Genomic DNA, 26,872 nt, shown 5'->3' on the forward strand with positions numbered 1-26,872 from the left:
ACAGTGATACCTCAGGTTAAGAACTTAATTTGTTCTGGAGGTCCGTTCTTAACCTGAAACTGTTCTTAACCTGAGGTACCACTTTAGTTAATGAGGCCTCCCGCTGCCGCCGTGCGATTTCTGTTCTCATCCTGAAGCAAAGTTCTTAACCCGAGGTACTATTTCTGGGTTAGTGGAGTCTGTAACCTGAAGTGTCTGTAACCTGAAGCGTCTGTAACTCGAGGTACTACTGTACATGGGGAGTCAATATGGTGCCCTACAGATGTTTTTGCACTCCAACTCCCATCAGCCCCAGCCAGCATGGTAAATGGTAAGGGATGATGGGAGTTGCAGGCCAACAATAGCAGTTGGTTACCACATTAGCCACTTCTGATTTAATATAAGCCCTCCAGTTGTTTATATGGGTATCCACATGAAACAGATGTCTATGAGTATCTTCCAATGTAGCCAGGATGGTCCTCAAGGCATTGGGTGTTTATCCTTCCAGGCTCAAAGTGAAAGTCTCGTATTGACCATAAAAGGCTAGCATGATCCACGTTAGAGAAATCATAAACTCTATCACAGAAGAGAGGACGAGATGGTTGGACAGTCTTCTCGAAGCTACGAACATGAGTTTGACCAAACTGTGGAAGGCAGAGAAAGACATGAGTGCCTGGCGTGCTCTGGTCCATGGGGGTCACAAAGAGTCAGACACGACTAAACGACAAATCACAGAAGAGTGCATACAATTTGTAAACAATTTAATATATATTTATTCTAAAAGAAGATCTACAAAAGAGTGGGTGAGAGAGAGGTGGGTATATTTTGCTCTTTTGCTGTGTGTATCACACCAACAGGTTTTTTGTTTCATTTTCACGGCTAATATTATACAACGGAAGTTTGCAAATCAGTGTAGCCTTCCCAGACATTAGTGCGCTTCATAGCTCTCTCCAAAAACCAGTACATTCCTGGGGAGGAAAGTTAGTTGTAACACACTCGGCCACATCATCATGACAACAGAAGCACAAGCTCCAAGGAAATTGCATGGCCCAAGAAATAACAAGCGTGCATTTGCTGTGCAAAAGAAAAGGGGGGAAGAAGCCCCCAGCAACGACCCTCTTGACTGCGATTAAGGGAACGTAATTGCGATTATTTTGCGAGGCAAGCAGCCTTTATCACCCCCGCCTACCCGCCACACACATATACACACTTCCTTTTAAAAACCTTAACCCCCTAACAAGGCGGTGCAACAAAGCAGAAGAGCTTGAGAGAGGCGGGGGCCCCTTCCCGCAGAATGCCTCTCCTGTGAGAGATCTCTCCCAGCCCTGCCATGATCAAAGGCTGCTCTGTTCCTCCGAGGCTCCTGGCGGGCTGCGCAGCTGTCCGCGGTAGTAGGCGAGGGCAGCAGGCATGGCAAGCCAGCTCGGCAGCTGCCCAGTCCGCGCCCCTGGGGCGGCAGGGCGAAGCCAAACGCTGCCTATATGCCTGCAGTTTGGCGGAAACGAGAGGGTTGGGGGGGGGGGGGCTATGAGTCAGGCAGGCCCTCCTCTCCAAGGGCTGCAGGGAGGAGATAAGCAGCGCAGCCCTGCTCGCAAAGAAGCCCCTCCAAGGAGCTGGCTCGTGGGTAACTGGCCCGAGCAACGCGCTCTTGCAAAGGATGATTTGCACATATATATTACTTCGAGGGCACCCCCTTTCTTTTCTCTCTCCGTTTGCATTTCAGTTTGCATTTGCAAACTCCCCGAATTTGCATTTCAGCTTTGCTCAATAAACCTCTTCGTGTTGGCTGCCTTGTGCTGGCTGCCTTATATTATATGCGTCTTCCTACCCGCTCCATCCTCCTGGAAAACGGGCTAAGGCAAAATCGAGAACTACAAGAAGAAGACAGGGGAAAGGTCCAATTATAGCCCGGCGGTGGGGGGGGGGCTCCAATTCCTTTTGCAACAGCAGGGGTTCCTCGTCGCCAAGGCAACCCGGAACTCCCGCCGGCTATTTTCTCTTGCTAAGCTTGAGCACGCCGCTTTCTCAGCAGCTGACTTTCTTTACGGCACCCACGTGCGTTTTCCCTTTCCGGTATATTAATTTAAGCTGCTGCTGCTGCTGCTGCTGCTGCGGGTGGAGTGTGGGTAGGTAGAAATGAGTTGGGATTTAACGCCGCCTTGCTAAAAGAGGTATTGGCCCATTCTGCTGGTAGGGGATCAGGTCCTTATCCTTAGCGCGTGCCCATTTCCCGTGCTTAAAAACGGAGGGGGAGCGGTGTAGTTTTTTGATGCTTTTATGCGCATTTAATTGTGTTTCTGAATTGCCTCTGTAAATGGAAGGGGTACAAAGCGGAACGAAGCATGGATACAAGTAGTTGCAGTTAGATGCAAAAGTAGTTAAAATTAGAGGGGTTCCTTCAGCCCCCCCCCCGCTAAATTCTGCGATCTGAAATTAGTATAGGTTGACTTGTTACCTTGTTGTATGACCTGCTATTTTAGGGTGACATCTGTTTTATGCTATGTCTGTGGCAAACTATAAAAAGCATGACATTTATGCTTACACTGCAAGGACATAATAACTGGCCTTGTAGGAAAGGCTTTTTTTCAGCTGGAACTCACCAGAACTCAGTTCCGGCACCTCTCAGATGGGTCACCGTTGCCATTTTAAGAGAACAAGGGAGGTATTAATGACAAGTTCCAGCACCTCTTTTTCTAGAAAAATAGCACTACTTGTAGGTATGTATTATTGTTACTTAGGTTGCTTCCAGATGACCAGTCTTGGGCATTCAAAATGATTTGTTTGCAGGAGGTTTCCACAGTGTCGCATTATTTCAATTTCCTGTCACTTCCCTTATTGCAAAAATTCTGATGGGGTGGGGAGGAGTAGTGCAATAGTGCCAGACTGACTAACTGTGTAACCCTAATTTGTATGTGATTGAATCCCACCCCCCAAAACAGAAGCAGTCCAGAAGCACCCTTAACGTACCATGCATATGTCATAGCTGTCTCTATGTCATTTTTATCTTCACAAGAACCCTGCTAGGTAGATTAGGCTGAGATATAATCACTAACCCAAAGTAAACCAATGAGAATAGAGATTTGAACCTGGATCTCGCAAGTCCTAGCTTGATATCCATTATACCACACTGACTCTCTTTAGATCTACTTCCTGAGACTAACTAGCAACAAAGTATTTAGTTATATACACTACACTACAACATCTGGGACCAAGAAGATAAATACTAATGCTGATTTTTGTGAGTGCTCACATCCCTACCTGTGAAATGGGAACTCGGATTTCCAGACAAAAAGTTAACCTTGGAAAATGTATTTAGCAACCGAACACTCGATTTTGTGTTCTGGGCTCCAGCTTTGCCCTGTACACAATTTATTGGACAAGTTTTATATGGCTTTTCGGTTTGCAGCAGAAAACTGTGGGACCAAAGGAGTGGTTTCAAACCCAAACTCTGCCTTGTATTCAGCTCCTTGAACAAGTTACTTTGTCCTTTCTGATTAGCCAGGCTCCTACTGCCACCATTTTGTGATTAACCAGTCATGGTTCCCCCTCCCCAAAGATTCCTGGGAACTGTCTGAATGTTGTTAGGAGACCCCATTCCCCTCACAATTCTCAGAGGCATTGACTGTTAAACCACTCGGGGAACTGTAGCTCTGTGAGGGGAATAGGTGTGTGCTAACAACTCTTAGCTCCCCTAAGAAACTATACTTCCCAGCACTATTTGGGAAAAGCCACGACCGTTTAAAGTGCCATGATACTGTTTTAAATGTATAGCATAGATGGAGCTTATGTGTAAGTATGCTAATTCATCACTTGTCTTGAAATTGAACAGGCTAGCAGCTGAATATGGCAGTTCGGTTCCTTTGGAAGACAGCGGCCATGGTGGAGAGGCATAGGACTGGTTTCCTGGCAGTTTCCTGTGCTGGACTCTTTGGTGCTAACCTGACTTTTCACATCTTTCCTGAGGAGACATTCCGACCATTGTATCAGGCTTGGGCCAAGGGGAAACCAATGGAGCTCTCAGGAAAATTACAGATCCTGTTCCGTGACATCATCAGCGACGTCAGAGCAAAATCAGCAAATCGTTACCAAGCCTTTGTGGCCTACAGCTTCCACCCGGTGAGCGCTGGGCTTCCATGGTTGCCTGCAGGCTGTGTCGTGGGCATTCCTGCCCATTTCAGTGGTGCAGCCAGTGATGGGACTGCCAGCCACGTTGTCATAATTGAAGGCAAAGAAGTGGACTGGGAGAGCACTGAAGGCCTGGCCTTGAAGGAGGCCCTGACCCTTTCTCCAGAGGCTCAGAAGTTTGCCATTGCAAGAGAGCTCATGTACTTGCAAAGCAACGGACCCTTTGTATGTGCTGCTGTTGCCCCCGTTTGTTTAGCTGGGACTTGGATTTCTGGGGTAGCCATAAAGCAGCTCCTGGGCTTGTATTCGGGTCCAGTGCTCTTACGAGGCCTTTACAACATGGCTGTAATGGCGATTGGATTTGTGGGCTATTGTCTCTTGTACGACGCTGTGAGTCAGGCAATGGATTACAGGACAGACAGAAATACAGCCACTGTTTCCACCAGCTTTGCTAGAGGTGGAGTGGAGTTCTATAATAAAATTCTGTCCCAGAACAAGATTTTCCGCACGCTCATGGGCAAGAAAGGAGAGCGGATATATGCCCCAAGTGGCAATCTTTTCCCAAGATACTGGTTCAGATTAAAACACGCATCATACACTTCCAGAAGAGACTTGATTATCAATATTTTAAGCATGCCCCAGGCATAGGAGTAGAGGCACTGTTGAATTTTGAGCTTGTAGATTATGTATTCTCTTTGGAACACTGTAGCCTGGTTTCACTTTTCATATGATTTCATTAACATTTCAATTATTATTATTTGTGGGGCGGGGAGGAGAAGTGGCTTGATTTTATTTTTCCTCTCTGTCCTGGATGCACTGGTTGTCTTTAAAAATTAAAGCCTCGCTTCAAATGTTCTGTGTCCAACATGCTTCTAAATTCTTTCTTAAAACTGAGGGAGTGTTACTTGCCAAGCACTGAGCTGGAAGAGCTAGCATTTTCTTTATTTTGCATATCATTTTGAATGAACATAAAATGCAGAGGGCAGCATGATGTGCTCTTGTTAATGTAAAGTGCGGGTGGTGTGCAGAGCTGTGGGCAGGTGCAGAACTGCCATGTAACTTGGTATCTTTAGGAACATCTAAAGAAAAGATGTAGGAAGCAAGTCTCTAGTCCTCGTGGATTATGGAGGAAAGTTTAGCTAAATATTGGATCCATGTGTTGAGAACGCTGAAACTTACAGCAGAGCCTATGAGGCTACTGGTGCCCTGTATGGTTCCATGTTATTCCCCAGTGTAAACCTGCATCTAGTGTAAATGCTGTTCCCCCATTCTGGTTCCTTAATGCCAGTTGTTATCCTAACCACAATCTTAACATTAACAGCCAGATGCAGTGACCCATTGCACTGTTAGGATCGTCCTACTCTCGTGTAGGGCCCTGGCAGAGACACATGCCCGACTGGCATGTTCTCTACCTCCTGGTCGGTTGTTCAGGAGCTTCAAAAGCTTTCTTCAGCCCAAACATCACAGCAACTGATACCAAGAAGCATCAGCACACTTAGGGATCCGCAGACTATTCACAGTTTGCATAACAGAACTCAGTAGGTCAGCATTTTGGCTAATCTACATTTATTTACATATAATACACTCAGAGCATTCTGACTTAGCTCCTTCCTCTTTCTCATCAGACAGCAGAGAGAAAGAACAAAGGACAATAGTCCCACTTTCTGGAACACAGTAATACCGAAACATCCTGTCTCTGTCGCTTCCCACTCTGTGGAATGAAAACATACACCGTCAAGTGATAGACAACAATCCCATGACTGCACCCAGAAATAGTACCTCAGGTTAAGAACATTGCTTCAGGATAAGAACAGAAATCGTGCTCCGGCGGCAGCAGGAGGCCCCATTAGCTAAAGTGGTGCTTCAGGTTAAGAACAGTTTTAGGTTAAAAACAGACCTCCGGAACGAATTAAGTACTTAACCCGAGGTACCACTGTACTTTACTTGGCCTTTCCTGTGAGTCTTTGATTGACGTGAGAATAAAATTAAGGGTTGTGGTTTTTTGTTCTTAAAAAAAGACACCTCTCTGTTGCGGCTGAAAAGCTATTTTAATAAAGAACCGGAAGACTTCAGAGTGTTGCAATCAGTGAAAAAGTTATACAGGAATATTGGCTTGCAATTCTGTCAGAAATACATTCCCATGTCAGTGAGAGGTAGCAGAAGAAACCACTATTCATTTATTTATATAGAAAGGTCTGGAAGCAAAGGAATCTGCAGTTTTGTTGCACCCCCTGCATCCCATTACAGCAGTTTACAACATGAGAGGCTGAGTGCATTTCTACACCCTACTGCAATACATGTGGATGGGCTTCAGCATTATAACTGAGCTCCTGCAATTCTCATCGCATAATGTGCCCCAGTGAAGCCCACCTTTGCGGTTGAGCTGTGCATCAAAGCAGGAGTCGTACCACCAGCCCCCACCATGGACGTCTGCACAGTTTTGTTTGGTAGATCTGTCATTGTCCTTGTCTTTACAAGAAAACCTCATGTTGTCGTGCATGTTTTTGGCCTTGGAAGAAGTGAGAGAGTCACCTGCATTACCCTCGTAGGTCCCTAACTTGAGCATATATTCATCGTTCTCATTTCTCAGGACAAAGCTATCGTATTCTGCATATCTATGGTGTCCACCTGCATCTACTAAATTTATTCTGACTTTGTACCATTTCTGCTGGCTTATTAAGGAAATGTACTCGGTGCCCAACCAGTGATCTCCCACCAAGTTGCCAAACCCATATTTATAAGTTGTCCAGGTCTCTGACCAGGTGAGTTCAGTGTTGTGGGTGTTGTGTTGGATAACTGTCCACCCATTGCATCCATCCATGTGGCACCAGGCTACGAGCTTGATGGCGTTCTCGGGACGTAATATATAGAGGCCACTCTCTGTGTGGCCTGCCTGGAACATTTCGTCACAGTCCCGCATGTAAGGGATCGCTAGGGAACAAAAGATTGATTGGATGGTGAGTTTCAACACGCAGCCAGGTTCTCTGCAGCATCCTTGTAGAAATGTGTGCAAGCCTTGTGAGTTTGAATTCCTAGTCAAACAAACATCTGATATGTTGAAATATTTTATCGCCCTCATAAAGGTAAAGGTAAAGGGACCCCTGACCATTAGGTCCAGTCGTGACTGACTCTGGGGTTGCATGCTCATCTCGCTCTATAGGCCGAGGGAGCCAGCATTTGTCTGCAGACAGCTTCTGGGTCATGTGGCCTGCATGACTAAGCCGCTTCTGGCAAACCAGAGCAGCGCATGGAAACGCCGTTTACCTTCCCGCCAGACGTACCTATTTATCTACTTGCACTTTGACATGCTTTCAAACTGCTAGGTTGGCAGGAGCAGGGACTGAGCAACGAGAGCTCACCCCATCGTGGGGATTCGAACCGCCAACCTTCTGATCGGCAAGTCCTAGGCTCTGTGGTTTAACCCACAGCGCCGCCCGCGTCCCGATCGCCCTCATAATAATTGCTAATCTGTAATAGACGGAAGTTATATAAGACATTGGGATTGGACTCAAGTTTTTCTTGTCCAGTCCAGCAACGTGTTCTGACAGCAGCCAAGCAGGTGCCTTTTGGGAAATGTGCAAACGCCACCTGCCCACAAGGGCACTCTTCCCTGCTGTGGTTTCCAGCAATGAGTATTATGAAGTATTACAGCCTCTGACAATGGAGGCAGAGTGTAGCTGTATGTTGTTGTTTTATATAGAAAATCAGCAGTATAAGAAAGCGTACTTGCAATAAAGGGTCTTAGTTATAAAGGGTTATGGGGAAAGAGTGAAGGGCGGTTGTGAGAATGAGGTAAGGCAGGGAGATTAGCAAACTGAGTTAGGCAGCAGAGGGTCTTGACGTGAGGTGAAGTGAAAACTCAGCCAGTGTGCGAATGAGTTGCCAAAACTGCCAGCGAAGCAGCAGCTATTACTCATCTGCATTTATTCATGTATCTAAAAATGTGACAAATCCCATTGTTCGCTGCCTGTTATAGCAGCAAAAACCAATGAACTGAATGCATGCAGCGTTTTCTATCTGCCGTGAGAAGAGCAAATCATTAAGGCTGATGGTATAAGGATGCCTTTAATGACTCTCTAGTGCTGGATTTCCAGAGAAGCATTCCTTCGCATGGGCCCGATGGCTCCTGCCAACATGCATTCTTATCATCTGTTGGAGTGGCTCACCGGTGGGAATGGCAAAGCTGTTCTCGTGCTTCCTTCGCATCTCTTCTTACTGTACTGTGCAAATCACCTCCACTGTCTACTGACTTGTGCCGCTTAGGCCATTCTAAGAAACTTCCCTTCTGCAGCTAGCTTGGCCTCCTAAATACAAGCTCTTGAAATCCATGCTGCACCTTCAGAAGATCTCTTTGACAGGGAGGGGTACTCGCCACTCACTTCAATGGTGCTCCTAATTTTCCAGGAACTCCATGACAGGGACAAAGGGCACTTTGAGCACTCTTTAACAAAGTGTGGTACCTGCTCATTAGGACTGAGCTGTATTTGCTAAGCAAGCCTCAGTTTCATTCCGATTTACACTATTGAATGTGATCGACATTTTCAGAAACAACATCTCATGAATTGCCTCACTCTGCATTTAAAGACACGGGGAGAAATGCAAATGTCACACAAAGACAACCATTTTAACAGGGTGAGCATAGAATGATCCCCCTCTTTTTCTCCCTCTCCATGCTGATATCCGGGGGGTTCTTCTGATCTGCCCCGCAGCCAATTTCAGGGGTGCAAAGGGAAAGAGGGGAAGGACCACAACAAAGACCTGTTGTGTAAGTGAAAGCTTCCGCTGATCGGGTTCAGTTGAATGCCACCCATAAACATTGTGAAGAAATCTGTAGTATGTGAGGTGTGTGTGTGTGTGTGAGAGAGAGAGAGAGAGGCGGAGAGAGAGAGGGAGAGAGAGAGAGAAGGAAAAACCTACCATGGACACTCAATGTATATAAATTAAGCAAATAATAACAATGTTCATAGCTTCTCTTAGTAAACATACATTTGTAACAGTATTCCAGCACCATGTCTGAGACTACCTCTGCCAGGGAAGCTGCTGGGCAGTGGGGTGGGCGTTGCACCAACCGGATCCCTGTTCTGTTTCTTTGGCCCATCTCCTGTAATCCCAGATCATTCACCAGACTAGCAGGTGTAGGATTGGTGGGAGTTGTAGCCCAAACTATCTGGAGGGCACCAGGTTGAGGAAGGCTGTCATAATCCATCAATTCTCCCTCTTCCTCTACTCCTAACTACATCAGACGCTATTCGATGGTGCCTTATTTTAATCATAATGGCTTTGGAATGCTTTTTCATCCAGTAACAAAACCAGAGACCTATATAAATATTTTAAAACAAGAATAGAGGAAGAATTCTTCTTTAGAAAGAGTAGTTTGTAACCTCATAACTCTTGATCTTCAGTGACATGAACCTCTCTGTGATGATGTTATAAAACACGTTATATAATTCTCAGTGGATACCAACGAAGTATGGAGTATTTTATACAGTGAAGCTGCTGAAATCTGAGCGTACCATTTAAAGTGTGCCTTATAACTCCTCATTAATGAAGGTCAACAATTTTATCCATTTAAAGCATTGCCACATATTCTAATATATGGACATTAGTTAGATACTCAGGAGTTAGCAGGGAAATGTTATCGAAAAATGGAAGACCAATAATCCAATAGGTTATTTAAATGTTTCTTCAGAGATTGTATTTTCAAGTGGCTCAGAAAACGTGAATGCAAGCAACATCATTTGGAAACTAAAAATAAAATTAAGAAGAAACCAAAACTGAAATTTAAACACAGCATCTTGAAAATAATTATTGGAAGACCTTCTTTGGATGGGGGCATGGAAAACGCTTTTGTGAGGAGGAATCCAACAGAACTGAGACTGGGTGTTCAAAGTCATCCCCGTATTCAGTCTGCATTCACTGGAATTCACCAGTTTAGAAAGGAGGAAGAAATAAATCTAGTAGAGTTATTATGGGGAAAGAATTATCTCTCATGTTAGCCAGTCAGTGAGATATTTAGAACAACATGACGAAAATGTGCCCCTCCAAATATTGCTGGACTCCAGATCTCATCAGCCAAAGCCAGCCTGGCCAACGGTCACGAATGACAGGAGCCAGAGTCCAATAGCCTCTGAAGGTCCACAAATTACCTGCTTTTGCTTTCCAGAATCCTAATTATATCAGAAATGAGTGATTTTCTTGTCTGTTCTTTCCATAGATGCTAGAGTTCAGAATGCTGGAGTTCTTCTTAATCTTTTTTCTTTTATAAAAAAAGTTATTTTACATCTCAAGCACACACTCCTTAATATCTAACAGCAACACATAGGCACAATAAACAATAGTGTGACTTCACAAATCATTAAACATAAATTACCTTTTCTTTGCACAATAATTCTCCAGTTCCGAATTTGAGTGACATTCTTGACCAAGTCTAGGTTGACAATTTCGCTGAGTTGTTTCCTCAGTTTTTCCTCATTCAGTGAGCTTGTCACAGGGATCAGAAAAAGAAGAGCAACTGTAGCCAGCAGGACATTGGGGGGATGCATTGTGCAGACAGATATCTGAAAGAGGCCACACGCAAATTAGTAATAGGCATGAGGCTCCAACACCTCAGATGTAACAGACTGCTTGACAAACTTACAGCACTTTTTGGAGCTAAATTCAAATGGGGAAAGTGCTGCGGCAGATTCCCCATTTATGTTTTATAAGTGCAGATAAGATCCTGGATGACTAAGCTTGTTACTAGTTAACTTTAGTATGCAATATTCGCCAGTGCCTCCGCCATAACAGCTGCTACGCTCCTCAGTGCTGTTGACTTTGCTGCCTTTCCTAAACTGAAGTTTATTTGATTGTCCTTTGTAAAGTCAATATAACATGTTCCTCAGTAGCAGCAGGTGCATCTTTAAGAGGAGACATTCTCTAAGAATTAAATGATAACACGTTGGGTCTTTGTAATATTGGTGTGTGAGAGAAGACAGAAAATCTTTTGCAGGGAAATGATAGGTTGCCAATGAATATAAATTTGGATATGGGCATGGCTCAGTGCAGTGGCGTAGCGTGGGGGGTGCAGGGGGGGCCGGCCGCACCGGGCGCAACATCTGGGGGTTAGGGTTAGGGGGCACAAATCCACGGGTTAGGGGGCGCAAATTACTTGCCTTGCCCCGGGTGCTGACAACCCACGCTACGCCACTGGCTCAGTGCTAATAGGGGAAGGGATCAGGATTCTGTCTGACCAGATCCTGCAGAGATCTTTTTGGAGGAAGAGGTCACCTGGGAGTGGCCAATGACAGCTAGTCATATATAGCAACCTTCCATCACGTTATAGGAGAGGGATCTCCATCCACTCTGCTGAAAGAGCAGCAACTTTTGGCTCCTCTCTCTCTGAAAACTTTCCATTCCTTCTGTTATTACATAAACTGTGTAACTGAGAAAAGCTGCCAAGTTTGCTTTTTTTCCTCCTCCCTCCCAATCATTTTTCCTTTTGGGTTGTGTCTTTTAGATTGTAAGGTTGAGGGCAAGGGCTTCCTTACTGTTCACATTTGAAAGCCTCTGTGGGAGCCTTTTTCAGCTGACGAGTGAGATAAAAATTGCTTCAGATAAAGTAGTAAGAATAATGGGTGCCAGTAGCCAAGTGGCTAAGATAGCTGCATAGCTCTTGGAATCTGACTCCTTCCACCTCTTTGAACAATAGACATCCCTAACATTTAACAAGCAATAAAAAAAATAAAAAAATGCCGGGACGCAGGTGGCGCTGTGGGTTAAAGCCTCAGCGCCTAGGACTTGCCGATCGAAAGGTCGGCGGTTCGAATCCCTGCGGCGGGGTGCGCTCCCGCTGCTCGGTCCCAGCGCCTGCCAACCTAGCAGTTCGAAAGCACCTCCGGGTGCAAGTAGATAAATAGGGACCGCTTACCAGCGGGAAGGTAAACGGCGTTTCCGTGTGCGGCTCTGGCTTGCCAGAGCAGCGATGTCACGCTGGCCACGTGACCCGGAAGTGTCTCCGGACAGCGCTGGCCCCTGGCCTCTTAAGTGAGATGGGCGCACAACCCCAGAGTCTGTCAAGACTGGCCCGTACGGGCAGGGGTACCTTTACCTTTACCTTTACCATCTGAAAAATAGAAACTCAAAGGATCCTTATACTTGCATGGTATTAGCTGTGTAGTGGTCTGTATCCCAGCCTGGGTATTTTTTAGAGGGCTCTTTCAGATTTGTACTGTGTGTGTGTGAACATGCCAAACTTTCTGGGTCACAGCTCTCTATTTGTTGCATACTTTGGGGCTGGATTCTGTGTGTTGATCTGCTTGAGACTGATGGATAGACTTTCCTGACAGCAAATGACTTTAGATGAGAGAGTCCAACCACCTTCTTTCCCCTTTCTTTTTCCTTTTTTGGCAGATTCAGTGGCTTTGTCTTGAGCTTCTGCCTTAAGCGATCCAGTTGTGCTTTAGAAAATCCATGCTCTTTTTTTAGCTCTCTGTAGACCGTACTCTACTGGGTGAGCTATGATTGACTGATTGATTAAAAAGTAAAACAAAATACAGGTCAAGGAGCATCAAATTCATGTGACAACTGAGCTGCTTGTTCTGCACAATCAATATGCCAAAGCATGAAGATACCTTCATATGCCACCTGAGCAGGGAATGCCTGAACTGCTCTCAGGAAATGTCCATAAAATTCATAGTATGGGCCCCTCCAGACATCCTTTTTATTCTGCATTCATGATGACTTGTGCTCATCATGCGGGACTCAGGGTAGTTATATGGGATCCAGTTTTCAATACTGTTTATGCCTGCAAAGATTTTGGTGCAGACATACAGCTTGCTTTCCAATCACTGCAGGCCCCATAACTTCCTGCTCAGCTCTTGCAACTTTTTACACCACAAATGTTGTGTGTGTGTGTGTGTGTCCTGCTTTTGTTGTGATATATAGCATAAAAGTGCTCTTTCAGACAGCAATAATGCAGTAGCATCGTGGAAGCATCACAAAACAATTAACAGAGCAGAATGATGTGTGGATGGTGCAGTATAAATAAATCTACGACTATATTGCACCAGTGACATGCTGCAGAATGCACTTGCCAAAAAAAGCACCAGTCTGGAAGGGCCCTATGTAAATTTCTTGCTGTGATCTCTGATCCATTGGAAGTTTCAGTTCTTATTCAGTTCCTATTTCAGTGCCTATTCAGTTCCCTCTCCATTGCTTCTTCTCTCCCCTGCTGTTCAGTGCCTCCTTATGGCTACATTTCAGACATAATGTTTTTACTTATGGCATAAGAATAATGGATTGGCACTGTTTCATTTGTAAAGCATCAGTCACATAGCCTAGGTCCAGATAGTTTAATTAAACATCTAATGTAGCTATTTCAAAATGCAGACCGAAACTTGTTAGAGCCGTTTTTGCAACACACACCTGAGAGGACTGGAAAAAGACGAGCACAACTTGTGCATCAGATAAGGCAAATGTAAAACCTGAGCTCAACACACACTCCCAAGAGGAACGCTGGTGCTCAGACGAGAGAGTTTTCCTGTCAGCTTGCATTCCAGGTTTGCTTACACATAATGCTCACTGACTTTTGGATCTGTATTCTTCTGATTATTGTGAGCATCTCTCTCCCTCCCTCTCTCTCTTTCCTGGCAACCTTGCCTCCAGAGATGAAATATGCCCAAGATAGTGGAGAGGAGAAAGTTTATCCCAGAAGTTGTGTATAGTGCTGCACACTGATTGCTAGCTAAAGGTTTAGCATGCCATAGGTAAAGGTAAAGGGACCCCTGACCATTAGGTCCAGTCGCAGACGACTCTGGGGTTGCGGTGCTCATCTCGCTTTATTGGTACAGCTTCCGGGTCATGTGGCCAGCATGACTGAGCCGCTTCTGGCGAACCAGAGCAGCGCACGGAAACACCATTTACCTTCCCGCTGGAGCTGTACCTATTTATCTACTTGCACTTTGATGTGCTTTCGAACTGCTAGGTTGGCAGGAGCAGGGATCGAGCAACAGGAGCTCACCCCGTCGTGGGGATTTGAACTGCCAACCTTCTGATCGACAAGTCCAAGCTCTGTGGTTTAACACACAGCGCCACCTGCGTCCCTTTAGCACACCATGCCTGTTGCCTATTCATGATTACAATGACAAGATCCATAATAAAATTCTCAGAATGTTCACCCCAGAACTAAAATGAAGCTGAAATGGTAAGAAGTGACAAAGGAGGGCGTCCAACAAGGAGGACTGCTTCATGGAGCATTAACTAGTCTGGAGAAGAGCTCATTGTGGGCAAAGGGACGTTTTAAAAATTGAGTGCCCTGCCAGATCAAACAAAAGGTCCCATCATTTTCAGTAGTAAGGACCAGATTCAGCTAAATTGTTACACTACTGGAAGCCAATGTAATGAGTCCTGCCAATGCAATGTGACTCTCCCCCTTCTTGTCCCCCTGCTGCATCTTCCCCAAATCTTCTTGGGAGGGTTGGAGAACCTCCAGAACAACGCACAGAGTGGGGATGGGGAGATCATTCCATCTGGCAAGCAGATGCTGAATTTCAACAATGGCCAGCCATTTGTTTTCAGGGAATGAAGACAATAGCTTGGATTCAGAAATGCACTTTTGGGCTGATCTTTCCACTTCCTCTACATCATATCTATATGATGTATAGAGCTATATCAGGACCACAGCAGGGAGAAAATGCTAAAGCCTTTTGAATGCCACAGCCCAGATCTTGCTTGGGTCCTTCTGTACCTACTGCTTGTATTTTTCCCCCAAAAGACCCAGAATCTCACAAAGTCAAATGACATGGAAAACATCACTCTTCACCTAAGCATAACAGATCATATGATTGTAGCATTGATGCTGCAATCACTATCATAATGCAAATTTGCCATTATTAGATCCTCTTTTCCATTCATCAGTGACTTTGGTTTGGTTAAATTTGACGGTCAGAATGATAAAAAAGTATTTTTATGTCTAAAGACTGTACCTGCCCCCCCCCAAAAAAATATTTAAATTTAAAAATCTCAAATGTGGCCTAGGTTCTTTTAGCAACTGTGAACATGTTTTATTTGTTAACTCTGCAAATATATTAGGTCACACCCATGCCAGGATACAGGACTAAATTAACAAACAAAAAAGCAGTAAAATTCCCTCCATCATAATTCTCATGAAAAATCAGCACCTACATCTATGATTAGTTTGTTCTGCTTAGCTTTTGCTACACTCCCATCATAAATCCAGAGCAAGCAAATAACTCAGCAATTAACATTCCAGCTGCACCTGGACACCAGGAGCAAGGGAAATTGCCTATAGAAAGTTTTGCATTCAATATATTAATTGCCATGCCTTGTTATCAGTGAAACCATATAGCATAGCTCTTGCTGGAATGTACCACTTCACATTGTGGGTGGAAAATGGAAATGTTGATTGCTTCACATATAAAAATGAATATGTAGAAAATAGGCATATCTTAAAAATGGGAATAACATCCTTCTGACTTCAGAAACTTCTCCATACTGGGAGGCATTAAAAGTAAAAATACTTCACACTATTCAAAAGGTATAATTTCAAATATTTATAAAATTTTGCTCAAATATGAGCATGGAGACCAAATGGGTTTAAGAATGTCATGGAACACAGAATATGACATAACTACTTGGTTGGCCATGTTGCGGGGAGGGGGGACTCCTTTTCATCAGCTAAACACAAATAACTGTCGTTAAAGTTGATTCATAAGTGGTATATGACTCCTAGTAAATTATTATTATTATTATTATTATTATTATTATTATTATTATTAATAATAAATTTATATACTACCCTTCATCTGAAGATCTTAGGGTGGTTCATAAGATAAAAATACAGGATTAAAGCACAAAATAAATGGTTAAAGCAAGCAAGCAAGCAAACAAAACCAATACCCCCTTCCCACAAACACATTTAAAAGTCCATAGAATATTAATAATATGCATAAGTTCATCTGCATCAAGATGCTGGAGGGGATGTTTAGAAATTGGACCATACCTCCACCTATGGTGGGGTTGTACTGTACTAGAGTGCAATAATTTTGGGCAGTAGTATTCAGAGAAATTGATAATATCTCAAACTGCCACTTTATCCCAACAGCTCTATTAGTCCTTTTGTCTATATTTGATGAGAGCAATCAAAATTTGCACAATAAAAACTTGATAGTGCACCATTATGTCTGTGCTATAAATAGTTCCATTTGCTACCTTTCATGCATTCACATACCTGTGGTTTATTTCTTTTGACTTTATGTTTGTTTTTGCTCTACAGTGATCTATAATCATATATGGATTATGAAGAATGTCATCAACTCCTTTTTGATAACACTGTGATTTGTAAAAATTTGTACAATCTTTTTAAAAGTTTGAAAAATAATGCAAATTGTTTGTTTGTTTTTAAATGAACTGATTAAAGGCGAGGACTTATATTTATGCCATTGCAGTACCGTTGACTATGATTAAAAACAATAAGCCAGCTTAAATGCAAGAATCAGGCTTTGCACATAAACTCATAACTCTTTTGCACTAGATTCCATACTACCATCTTCCACAATTTCTTGGTTTAATTTCACAGCATATTCTTACTCCAGGAGAATAACAAGACTTGATTTTGTCTATGGATTAGGGTCTTGGCCTAGTGGTACAGCAGCTGCTCTACATGCAGAAGGTCCCAGGTTCAATCCCAGGCATTTCCAGGTAGTCCTGGGAGGGACCCCTGCTTGAAACCCTAGAGCAGGCATGGTCAAACTTGGCCCTCCAGATGTTTTGAGACTACAATTCCCACCATCCCTGACCACTGGTCCTGTTAGCTAGGGATGATGGGAGTTGTAGTCCCAAAACATCTGGAGGGCCAAGTTTGGCCATGCCTGCCCTAGAGAGTTAATCTTAGTCAGTATGGACGATGCTAGATGGACCAATGGTCTGAGTCAGTTCTAGGTAGCTTCATGCCTTCCTAAGGCATTTGATTTCAACTTCTGCCATCCGCAGTGGAAACTTTGAGCTGTATATTTAATGAGCGGGGCACTAGCAGGAGCAACACACAGCATGTGTGTGCATGCCATCTGTTTGCTCTTAAGATGTTATCTTTACTAGAGACCTCAAGTTCTAGAAAGATAGCAGACTTGCGTGGACATATAGACTGTCTGACGGGCCACCTCCTGATGGCAAACACTGTAAATGAAGATTAACTCAAGACTGGAGGAAGAAGGAAGCTGAACAGCAGATCTGGAAAGTACAGAAAGTCATTCTGTACTTTCTGTTTTATACACTGGAACCAGCAAGTGACTAGGCTGCTAACACATACACACACATTCTTCCTGTAAAAGCGGTGTCACCAAGAAGAACATCTTTCTGCTTTTCATATTGTTGAGGGAATGTGAGGGAGGCAGATGAGATTGTGTGTAGGGTTTCTGCTCTTTAAGTCTTTTAATCAAGGATGGCTAACCTTGCTTTAAGTGTTCATATCTACATTTTCTTGTGTCAATGAGGTAAGGGAGACACATAAGAAATGTGTTGCAATGTACATCCATTATAATATTCTTTGCTTATTTCATTTATGAATCACTACCTATGAAGTACCACAAAGTGATTTCATAATACAATAAATGCACACAAATATTTGTGTGTGTGAGAAAGCCCTGCTGAAAACTCGGAGGCTCTGGGCTGTGAAGTAAGTGTGGGGGGTCCAAGGGGTGCCACTTTGTCAAACCTTCTCCTCAAGACAGTTGCCCCAGTTTGCCTCATCCTAGCACCAGCCCTGTTATTACCCTGGTAGATCAGGGGAATCCTCTTAACATAATATATCTTAATTTTAGCAAGACTTTTAATAAGATCCCCCATTACATTTTTGTTGGCCAATTGGTAAAATGTGGACAAGATGGTGTTACTGTTTGTAGTTGATTAATAGAAAATGAAAGTGCTAATTAATGGCTGGTGTTTAACATCTTTATAAATAACTTGGATGAAGGAGTGGAGGGGATGCTCTTTAAACTTGCAGATGACACTAAACTGGGTGTGGTGGTTAAGAGACATCTTAAGAGATAGAAACAGGATTCAGGATCTTGACATGATGACGTGGGAAAGGCTCTAAGGGTTTAAGTAAACCACAAGTTAAACATGATGCAGCAGTGTGATGCATTGGCAAAGGGGGGGGGGAGGCTAATGATATTCTAGAATGTATTGACAGAAGACATCCAGAGTGCTGCGTCCAATTCTGGGCATCACAGTTTAAGAAGTAATTTGACAAACTGAAATGTGTCCAGAGGAAAGTTAACGGACCATGCCGAAATGGCAAAAATGGCCGGAAGAATCAGAAATCAGGAAGAGCAAAATCTTAATAAGGAATGGGGAAAATTTACAACCTATCTTTCAAACCATGGTAAACAGCTAAAATCATTAGTGGGACTGGAATAACACTTGTAGTTTAATGGTGAATTTTGGACATAATGGAGATGCAAAATATTTGGATTATTGTAAAGGATGCAGGAGGAAAGGACCAATAATAGGACCCACAAAGGGGAGGAGGGAAGTCCAGGAGATTATGTGTAATCTTGTTTCTATATTATATGTTATTGTAAAGTTTTAATTTGAAAAACCCAAATAAATAAATTTACAAAAAAAAAGAGAGGAATGTGTCCGGAGGACAGTGACAAAGATTTTGGAGCATCTGGAGCAAGCAAACCACAATGAATGCTCAATAAATAGGTTGCCTAGAGGGGAGGACCATAAAGAAGGCTGGTCGCCGAAGAATTGATGCTTTTGAATTATGGTGCTGGAGGAGACTCTTGAGAGTCCCATGGACTGCAAAAAGATCAAACCTATCCATTCTTAAGGAAATCAGCCCTGAGTGCTCACTGGAAGGACAGATCCTGAAGCTGAGGCTCCAATACTTTGGCCACCTCATGAGAAGAGAAGACTCCCTGGAAAAGACCCTGATGTTGGGAAAGATGAAGGGCACAAGGAGAAGGGGACGACAGAGGACGAGATGGTTGGATAGTGTTCTCGAAGCTACCAGCATGAGTTTGACCAAAGTGCAAGTCTCGTAATAACCATAAAAGGCTAGCATGATCCACGTGTACAGAAATCATAAACTCTATCACAGAAGAGAGGACGAGATGGTTGGACAGTGTTCTTGAAGCTACAAACATGAGTTTGACCAAGCTGCAGGAGGTAGTGGAAGACAGGAGTGCCTGGCGTGCTCTGGTCCATGGGATCACGAAGAGTCGGACATGACTAAACGACTAAACAACAACAGAGGGGAGGAACTGAGTCAGAACACTGGTCCATGTAGCTCAGTATTTTCTATGCTGACTGGCAGTAGCTCTCCAGGATTTCAGAGAGGAATCTTTCCCAGCATGACTTAGAGATACCATGGGTTGATGCTGGGACATTCTGCGTGCAAAGCAGAGGCACTACCCACTGAACTACAGCTCTTTCCCATTCTTGCAGAGTAGAGAGGCAATGTTCTTCATACTCTGGAAGCCAAACCTGTCCTGGCTAACATTTCCCTGTAACTCTGAGCAGGCTACACTTTTCTTCTGCAGACCCAGGATTCCTGCTCATAGTTTATGAGGGGAAGGAAAGAGAGGGAAAGTTCAGCCAGAGAGCCCATATAACGTAGTTACTTTCCTCTCTTTTTATGGACTGGCTATATACCAGTAATTCTGTCCCTATTAAGTTAAAAATGTGCTACTGAAAGAGTCTGATAAAGGTTTCTTAAGAGGAACAAAAGTCCACGGACAGCAGTTAATTTTGCATGGTTGATGAACCACACATAGCTGATAGAGCACATTTTGTATAATGAATATACCAATATGACTTCTGTCAATGTAGGACAGTTCACATTGCTCCTATTCTTTACATTTGTGCAATATCACTAGAACAAAAAGTTCTCCTTGGCACATGGAAGTTTGACATACCTTTATGGAAGGTGCAGGAGGAAATTTTCCTGGGAAAGCCCCCCCCCCTTGCATGAAAATGTGTCTGTTTTTCCTCAAGTGCCATTATATATTGCATTAACATATAGTGCATTAACTTAATGCAGGAGTGGCTAACATTTTTAGACCTGGAGGCTGCGTTACCACTTTACAACCCCTCTGGGGCTCATATACCAGCATGCCCAAAAGGTGGGCACAGCCACCACAACTGCACACATCACATGCACATAGTGACTGGCCTAAGATCCCACAGTGAGGTTCATAGTTGAAGGGGGATTTAGTTTAGTCTAGTCCAGCCATCTAACCACTTAGACCACACTGGAGTTTTCTTTAAGCTTTAGTGTGGTGCAGTTTGTATAGACCCAGGTGGAAATCCCCACTCAGCTATACCGGTAAATTTTACTGGATGATCTTAGGCTAGTCACTATCTGTCAGTCTAACCTACTTCACGATGTTGTTAAGAGGACAAAAGGGGAGAGAGAGGAGAAACAGCCAGTGCACACCACTTTTAGCTCCATTGAGGAAGCGAGTGGGATGGGCAGAACTAGGATGAATAAAAAATGTGAGACTGTAAGCCTTCTGGTACGCTAGCTATGGTGCACCACTGAGGTAGTAAGGGGCTGGACTATTTACAATTTTCAGGTTCAGGAGGTGGCAAACCATAACCCTCAAGAATATTTTTACACCTCTACTTTTAAGAGAAATATCTCATATAAGTTTATGCAAATCCAATAGGACCTACTCTCAGGTAAATGTGCATGTAAAGGATTCTATTCTTAATATCACACTTGAGAAACAACTTCAAAATCATTCTCCATTTATGCTTGCATAGAGTTTATTTGACAATGAAACAATAGCCATTTCTCTCTCTTTTATTGCAGGTATTTGTAAATCACAAATGAATTTTTGTATTTTTCATTAAAAGCACAGAGATAAAGACATTTCAGCTCTATATGGGCCTTCTCTTTTAAATAAGCTACTACTTTTTCACACTCAGAAATGTGCAATAGAGTATTGCAATTCTCTTGACATCAGCACTACGATACATAGACTAGATTTTGGCCAAAATGTTTAACAGTTGTTTCAGGTAGGTGGAAAAGAAAGCAGATACCACTGGGAAGAGCTACTGTGCTCTTATGTAGCTCTCATTCCTTTCAATGAGGGTTTACAACAAATTCCTGGAGAACTATTGTGTCCTAAATCTTGGGGCCTTATAAAAACTACATATTGGTGGTTGGTTTTTGGAGCTGATCTAAAACGAGAGGAAGCCTCTTATAGTGGTAGGAAATGATTCATTAATATCTTGGAGGTATGTGGCAATTTTTCCCATTGGGTCGAATCATGATGTATGCTGATGTACAGGGCATGGCCTCTGAGCACAACCCCCTCCAGCGAATGTCGCCTGTTAGGAGGGCTGAGTAACAGTTATCGTACCACCAGCCGCCACCATTATCTAGTGCACAGTTTGTACTGGCCCTCCGGTCATTATCCTTGTCTTCGGCAGAAAACCTCATGTTGTCATGGGTTCCCCATTCACCTATAGTGGTCAGTGAATCCCCAGCATCCCCTGTATAGTTCCCTAGCCTCAAAGCATAACCACTGTCTTCATCATCCACTTTAAAACTCTGGTATTCAGCATACTTGGTTTGCCCTTGACTGTCAGTTATGACAAATCGTACAGAGAAGGCGTTCTGGTTGGTTAAGAGGTGCATGTATTCATTGCCAAGCCAGTGGTTTCCCTGCAGGTCCCCAAAGCCATGCTTATAAGACTGCCATGGGTATGACCAGGTTGTCTTTGAGTTGACATTGTTTCTGTGCAGGACTGTCCAGCCGCCCCCATCATACTCCATGTCACAGTAGACCGCCAGCAAGGGAGAGTATTTGGGACGGATGACATACAGGCCGCTTTGCTTCCTGCCACGGAGGTGAGCAGCTCTGCAGTCCCTTGCAATGTATTCTGAAACAGAAGAACCAGACTCCTTGTAAGTACCTTGCAGGCAGAAATAAATAAAACCCACAAGCAATTCAACAAGCTGAGATTTTTGGACTGGTGCTGTGGACCCTTTAATAAGGAATTTATCACCACTTGAGATAAGACATGCTCCAACAATCTGCTCTTTCCGAAGCACACTTAAGGCCTTTTCCGAATGCATTTTTAAATTGATGACTTGCTGAACATCTTCTGGTGTTATTTTAACTGTATTATTTCTGATGTACATTTCATACATTGCTGGTTTTCTGTGTACCCCGGTCTGATTTTTTAATTACATGAGCAGTTTATAAATATTTTTAATACCCCTCACTGGCAGTGGCGCCATCACTTGGAGAAAGAGGTCCAGGGCCCTGCTCTGTGGAATAGGCAAGAGGGCTGACTTACAACATACATGAAGTAATAAATCCACCATTAAGACCAGAGTCTAAAATGATCTGAGAGCACCATTGCCAGCTGGCCTCAGTTCAGCTCTATTAGGGCTTTTCTACATAACCCCTCCTTTAGCAGACACACCTTAAGCCCTATGGAGACCAGAAGAGATTTGCAATGAGTATCACCAGTGATTATTAGCAGTAGATGGGGGACTTTTCTAGATGCCTAGGCCTACAACTCCCATCAGCTTCCAAGCCAACATGGCCAATGAACTGGGCTGACAGGAGTTGTTTTCCAACAACTTTTGGAGAGTCTACAGGTTCTCCATCCCTGCATCAGGTAGCAATGGCTCCTTACCAAATTTCCTCTCTTCTTACATTTTCATTTCATTTGAGTAGCATTTCAGGGCTTTTTGTTACCTTCATAAATGTTTTTTCCAGCATTAATCAGGGAAGCAGTGTCCTTGGTTGTCAGCATATGTTTATTGGCAATTTTTGATAACAGCTCATCCTTGGTTAAAGATGATGAAATGGAAATGAGAACGCAGAAACAAAGAGAAGAGTAAAGTAGCATCTTGGGAATCTGGAGAGGAAAAAGACCAGGCCATGAACAAATAGGTTCAACACCGCCATCTTCCTAAGGGAACTACAGTGGTACCTCGGGTTACATACGCTTCAGGTTACAGACTCCGCTAACCCAGAAATAGTATCTCGGGTTAAGAACTTTGCTTCAGGATGAGAACAGAAATCGTGCTCCTGTGGCGCGGCGGCAGCAGGAGGCCCCATTAGCTAAAGTGGTGCTTCAGGTTAAGAACAGTTTCAGGTTAAGTACAGACCTCTGGAACGAATTAAGTACTTAACCCGAGGTACCACTGTACTGTAAATGACTGCCTTCTGACAAAAGGTCTCTTCCAGTTCAGGAATTAATATCATTATCTTCTGCGATCTAGTGGCATTTTGTACTCTGTGAACCACTTCCAGATATACCTTCTTATAACAATTTCTGCAACATAACTCAGAGCCAAAAATATGTAGAATTAATTTTAAAAAGAAATCAGTAGAAAGGACTAGAAAATAACAGACATTAGAATAAGTTAAGCATCAATGTACACACTTCCATGTACTCTGTATCCAATGTGCTCCCACCACTCGTTTTGGGAAGCCTTGTGCACACAGTCTACAGCTATCCTGTAGCTTTTTTTGTGTGTGAGGCACTGTGTTTTGATGCATTCCCTCCCCCACAAAAAAACCCCAACTTCAACCAAATTCAGAACCGCTCATCAGATGAAGACATCCCACGTGGACTTAGGTGGCAGACTTGGGTAAACATCAAATCATTCTGATACATACAGCAATGTGTAAATGCTGTTTCAAACACAGTGAAACGGGACAACCTTGCTGCATTGTAAGGCAGTAATGTGTACACAGCCCCAGATGTACAGGATCACATGTATCCTTAGGTCCCCTTGGAGATTTGATGGAATTTTTCTTTTTTGAACCCCAAAATTAATAAAATAAACTGTTAATGCTGGGGACTTTTCCTGAATGCCTAGAAATGGAGTGGTCTGTTACTGTGTGCAAATGATTGTTTCTGCTTAGCATCAGAGATCCAATGAAGCCTTTGCACTTTGATAACTATACAGATGTATTGGTTGAGATTAAAGCCTGGCTTTAGGACTGAAAGCCTGTTTATTTCTGTTTCCTAATTCAAAACTTAATTCCTTTCCTAAATTCTGTACAGGGCAACAGAATAATAAAACTGGCTTGGCTAATAGAAGGAGAAACTGCTTTTTTGGAGAGGGGAGCCACATATATATTGTGCACACAAAAAAGAATTCCTTTTGAAAAACTTTAAAATGATTATTGCAACCACCACTCCAAAATGTAGTTGAATTAAGTTAGTTGTGTTTAATCGCCACTGAAATCAATGGGAGTTGAGCGAAGTCCCGAACCCATTTCATTTCAGCAGGACCTAGGTTCAGTTAACTTCAGGTGCATTCCTATACATTTCTACTCAGAAGTATGTCCCATTTAGTTCTACGGGGCTTAGTTCCAGGTAAGTGGCTATAGGTCTAACTTTGCAGCCAACGTACTGGGGGTGGGTGTTATTGTTTTGTTTGTTACTATGTTGTGTCTTTTGGTGCTTTTATATTGTAAACCATCCTGTAATCCTTGGATAAAGGGCAGTATTGAATGAAATGAATAAATTCATTTATTGCTCCAGATCTGAACACATTTCTGGAGACCAGTTTTAGTTTTCTCAGGGTAAAACCTGAAGTGCTACTGATGCCTTCACACCAGTTCAATGGGATATCATGGTGGGACAGAAAAACACGAGGATATCCACTGCAAGCAACAACCATACCATGCCACCTTTCCCCCAATAAGCCTTAACTGTGCTCTTGCTCCAAATTTTAGCGAAAGGTACCAACACTGTTGCCTTGTCATTGTAACAGATTAAGTAAGCCAGACACAGGCTGGAGCTTAGTATCTAGATGTTAGTTACCCAACCACTGCTGACTATCTAATGAAAATGGTTTTATACTCTGAATGCAGCATTATTTATATGGACACAGTTCATTTTAAATCTTAACTCTTTGCTTCTTGTTTCTTTGTTTCCATTATCTTTACCTGTTGTCTAACTTTGGGTTGTAGGATCCTTAGGCTAGGGACTATCTACCCAAGGTCCCTATTATTTGTATTAATATTGATATACATAATATATTGTATTTGATGCCCAATATGGGTCTCTTCTGATTAGCTGGCATGCTGGGGTTTTTTAACTTCTCCAAGAATTTGAAAAGTGGCACATAAACCCCACAATTATATTTTAGAACTTGGGACATAATTTTGACAGTCAACATGTTATTGATCTTAAACATGGCAATTATGTTATTTTCAAAGAACAATAGGGGGAGTGCGGTTGTACGTTGTGCCGAAGTTTAACAGCCTGTTTTGAATAAGAAGAACTAAATCTAGTAAGGAGAGAAAATGGAGGTTAGAACTTACCTTTCTTACTGATGCTTCTTAAAGGCAAGATTGCATGATCTGAAGAAGGCACCTTCAGACAACACAAATGATTTTTATTTTGCTTATATGCTCATACTTTATACTGGGATGGGCAAGCAAAGTAAATAGCTAATTATAGATGTTTGCATAAAGTGTCATTGGGTGCCCAGTCACGCAGGAACAGCTTGTAAATGGGTTACAGAAAAGTAGGGGATATAATCTTAAACAGTTCCTGCTACTTTGGGGTGTGCCCTACAAACTCTTAAGTACCATAAATGATGTGCAATGGATGAATTATGTTTGCCAAGTAATTTCAACTTTCTGTCAACACAGCCAATGGCAACAGGGAAACTTCCTGAAAGATTGAGTACCCACCTATGACTTTAGCTCAAATGATCCACCTAAAAGTTTGCTGTCTGGGTGGAGGGAAATTAAGCACCGTAGCGCCATAGTTGGCACAGTTTGGCAACAAGCAGCTATTTTAAGCAAATCTTCAGACGGTTTCCATCTGCCGCACCATTCACCAACCGGAATATAATTAAGGGGCTCCCTCATGCTCTTCGGTGATAATTTATTTTGAAATCAGTCCCCTACAATAAATGGGTGGACGGGCATGTGTGTGCCCATGTGTGTGCGCACAGGGTAAACCTCAGATCATATAGAGATCGTTTCTGTGCAAATCAAAACCCTTACACACATCCAATAGCTTTTCTCACCTCTGAACATTTTTGCGACAGTTTTGGGGAAACATTTATGAAGAGCAAGAGTGAGGGTGGACATTCTAGTTCAAGTTGCCTGAAAATGAACCACATGCAACAATGCAATGGCATCTTCACCTGGGAGGGTACATCTCTCAGGGAGTGGTAGTACAGATATTTTGCACAGAAAAGGTCCCTGATCTAGGTAGGGATAAAAAATACACCCTACCCCTGTTTGAAATGGTGGAGAGCTACTGCCAGTCAGTGTAAATAGATAAAAAGGAGCGGACCACACCAGTGGTCTAACTTGAGATAAGGCAACTTCATATACTCTTGTATGGCAATGATCTACTCCAGGTATGTATACACCACAGCCTTAAATTGCTTTAATACCTTTTCGCTTCTGTCCCATCTTTGCGGGAACTGCAGTTTGGACTGGGGCGGGAGGAGGCACAAAAGGGCTGAGAAGAATTCTTGGCAGCTTACCAAGAACAGTTAAAGTGTTCTTTGAAGAAAGTGATATAACACAAAAGTAGTTATAGCAGAACAGAAACCGATTTAAATCAGCACTGCAATCTTCCCCTCACTTCATCTTGGTTCTAAGGTGATGCAGACTTCATGGCTACAACACAAAGCCATTTTTGGCACACATCCTCCTTTGGTCTACCCTCTGGTTTGTGCAACATCCATCCATCCTGATAATTCTGAAGAGCTCAGAAGTGTGTTTACTATTTTGGGAACCTGTAGATGATCCTATTAAGA

At 43.1% G+C, this 26,872-nt stretch overlaps 3 protein-coding genes across 5 annotated transcripts in view; 1 reads left to right on the top strand and 2 right to left on the bottom strand.

The window, feature by feature from the left end:
* The window catches only part of TMEM177 (transmembrane protein 177), a 98,786-nt gene extending 93,828 nt beyond the window's left edge, over positions 1 to 4,958 (top strand). Inside the window, exons 2-3 of one of the 3 annotated variants that reach the window (XM_079969323.1) lie at positions 2,076 to 2,105; positions 3,809 to 4,958. In XM_079969323.1, coding sequence (XP_079825449.1) covers positions 3,823 to 4,752 — 930 coding nt within the window. In that variant the 5' untranslated portion in view covers positions 2,076 to 2,105; positions 3,809 to 3,822 and the 3' untranslated portion in view covers positions 4,753 to 4,958. The other 2 variants (XM_079969324.1, XM_079969325.1) reach the window with 2 other exon arrangements.
* Positions 4,959 to 6,328: 1,370 nt separating this feature from the next.
* Positions 6,329 to 10,807, bottom strand: LOC307212294 (fibrinogen-like protein 1-like protein). Its single transcript, XM_079969429.1, has 3 exons — positions 10,742 to 10,807; positions 10,475 to 10,661; positions 6,329 to 7,035 (listed from the first exon to the last, which is right to left on the bottom strand). The coding sequence occupies exons 1-3, from the start codon at positions 10,793 to 10,795 to the stop codon at positions 6,383 to 6,385; spliced, it is 894 nt and encodes a 297-aa protein (XP_079825555.1). The 5' UTR covers positions 10,796 to 10,807; the 3' UTR covers positions 6,329 to 6,382.
* A 10,359-nt stretch (positions 10,808 to 21,166) lies between these two features.
* Positions 21,167 to 25,518, bottom strand: LOC307213610 (fibrinogen-like protein 1-like protein). The gene is made up of 3 exons (XM_079971647.1): positions 25,413 to 25,518; positions 22,824 to 22,986; positions 21,167 to 21,996 (listed from the first exon to the last, which is right to left on the bottom strand). The coding sequence occupies exons 2-3, from the start codon at positions 22,975 to 22,977 to the stop codon at positions 21,335 to 21,337; spliced, it is 816 nt and encodes a 271-aa protein (XP_079827773.1). The 5' UTR covers positions 22,978 to 22,986; positions 25,413 to 25,518; the 3' UTR covers positions 21,167 to 21,334.
* Positions 25,519 to 26,872: the final 1,354 nt, after the last annotated feature.

The sequence above is a fragment of the Podarcis cretensis genome (genome assembly GCF_951804945.1).
Source record: "Podarcis cretensis genome assembly, chromosome: 1".
NCBI lineage: Eukaryota > Metazoa > Chordata > Lepidosauria > Squamata > Lacertidae > Podarcis > Podarcis cretensis.

Excerpts from the sequence above, each read along its gene's own strand:
- LOC307213610 (XM_079971647.1), bottom strand. The coding sequence starts at position 22,977 with ATGCTACTTTACTCTTCTCTTTGTTTCTGCGTTCTCATTTCCATTTCA. Across the intron at positions 21,997-22,823 it reads TGGAAAAAACATTTATGAAG|AATACATTGCAAGGGACTGC; the intron begins GTAACAAAAAGC and ends CTTCTGTTTCAG.
- LOC307212294 (XM_079969429.1), bottom strand. The coding sequence starts at position 10,795 with ATGGGGAATCTGCCGCAGCACTTTCCCCATTTGAATTTAGCTCCAAAA. Across the intron at positions 10,662-10,741 it reads ATTTAGCTCCAAAAAGTGCT|ATATCTGTCTGCACAATGCA; the intron begins GTAAGTTTGTCA and ends GGCCTCTTTCAG. Across the intron at positions 7,036-10,474 it reads AATTATTGTGCAAAGAAAAG|CGATCCCTTACATGCGGGAC; the intron begins GTAATTTATGTT and ends TTTGTTCCCTAG.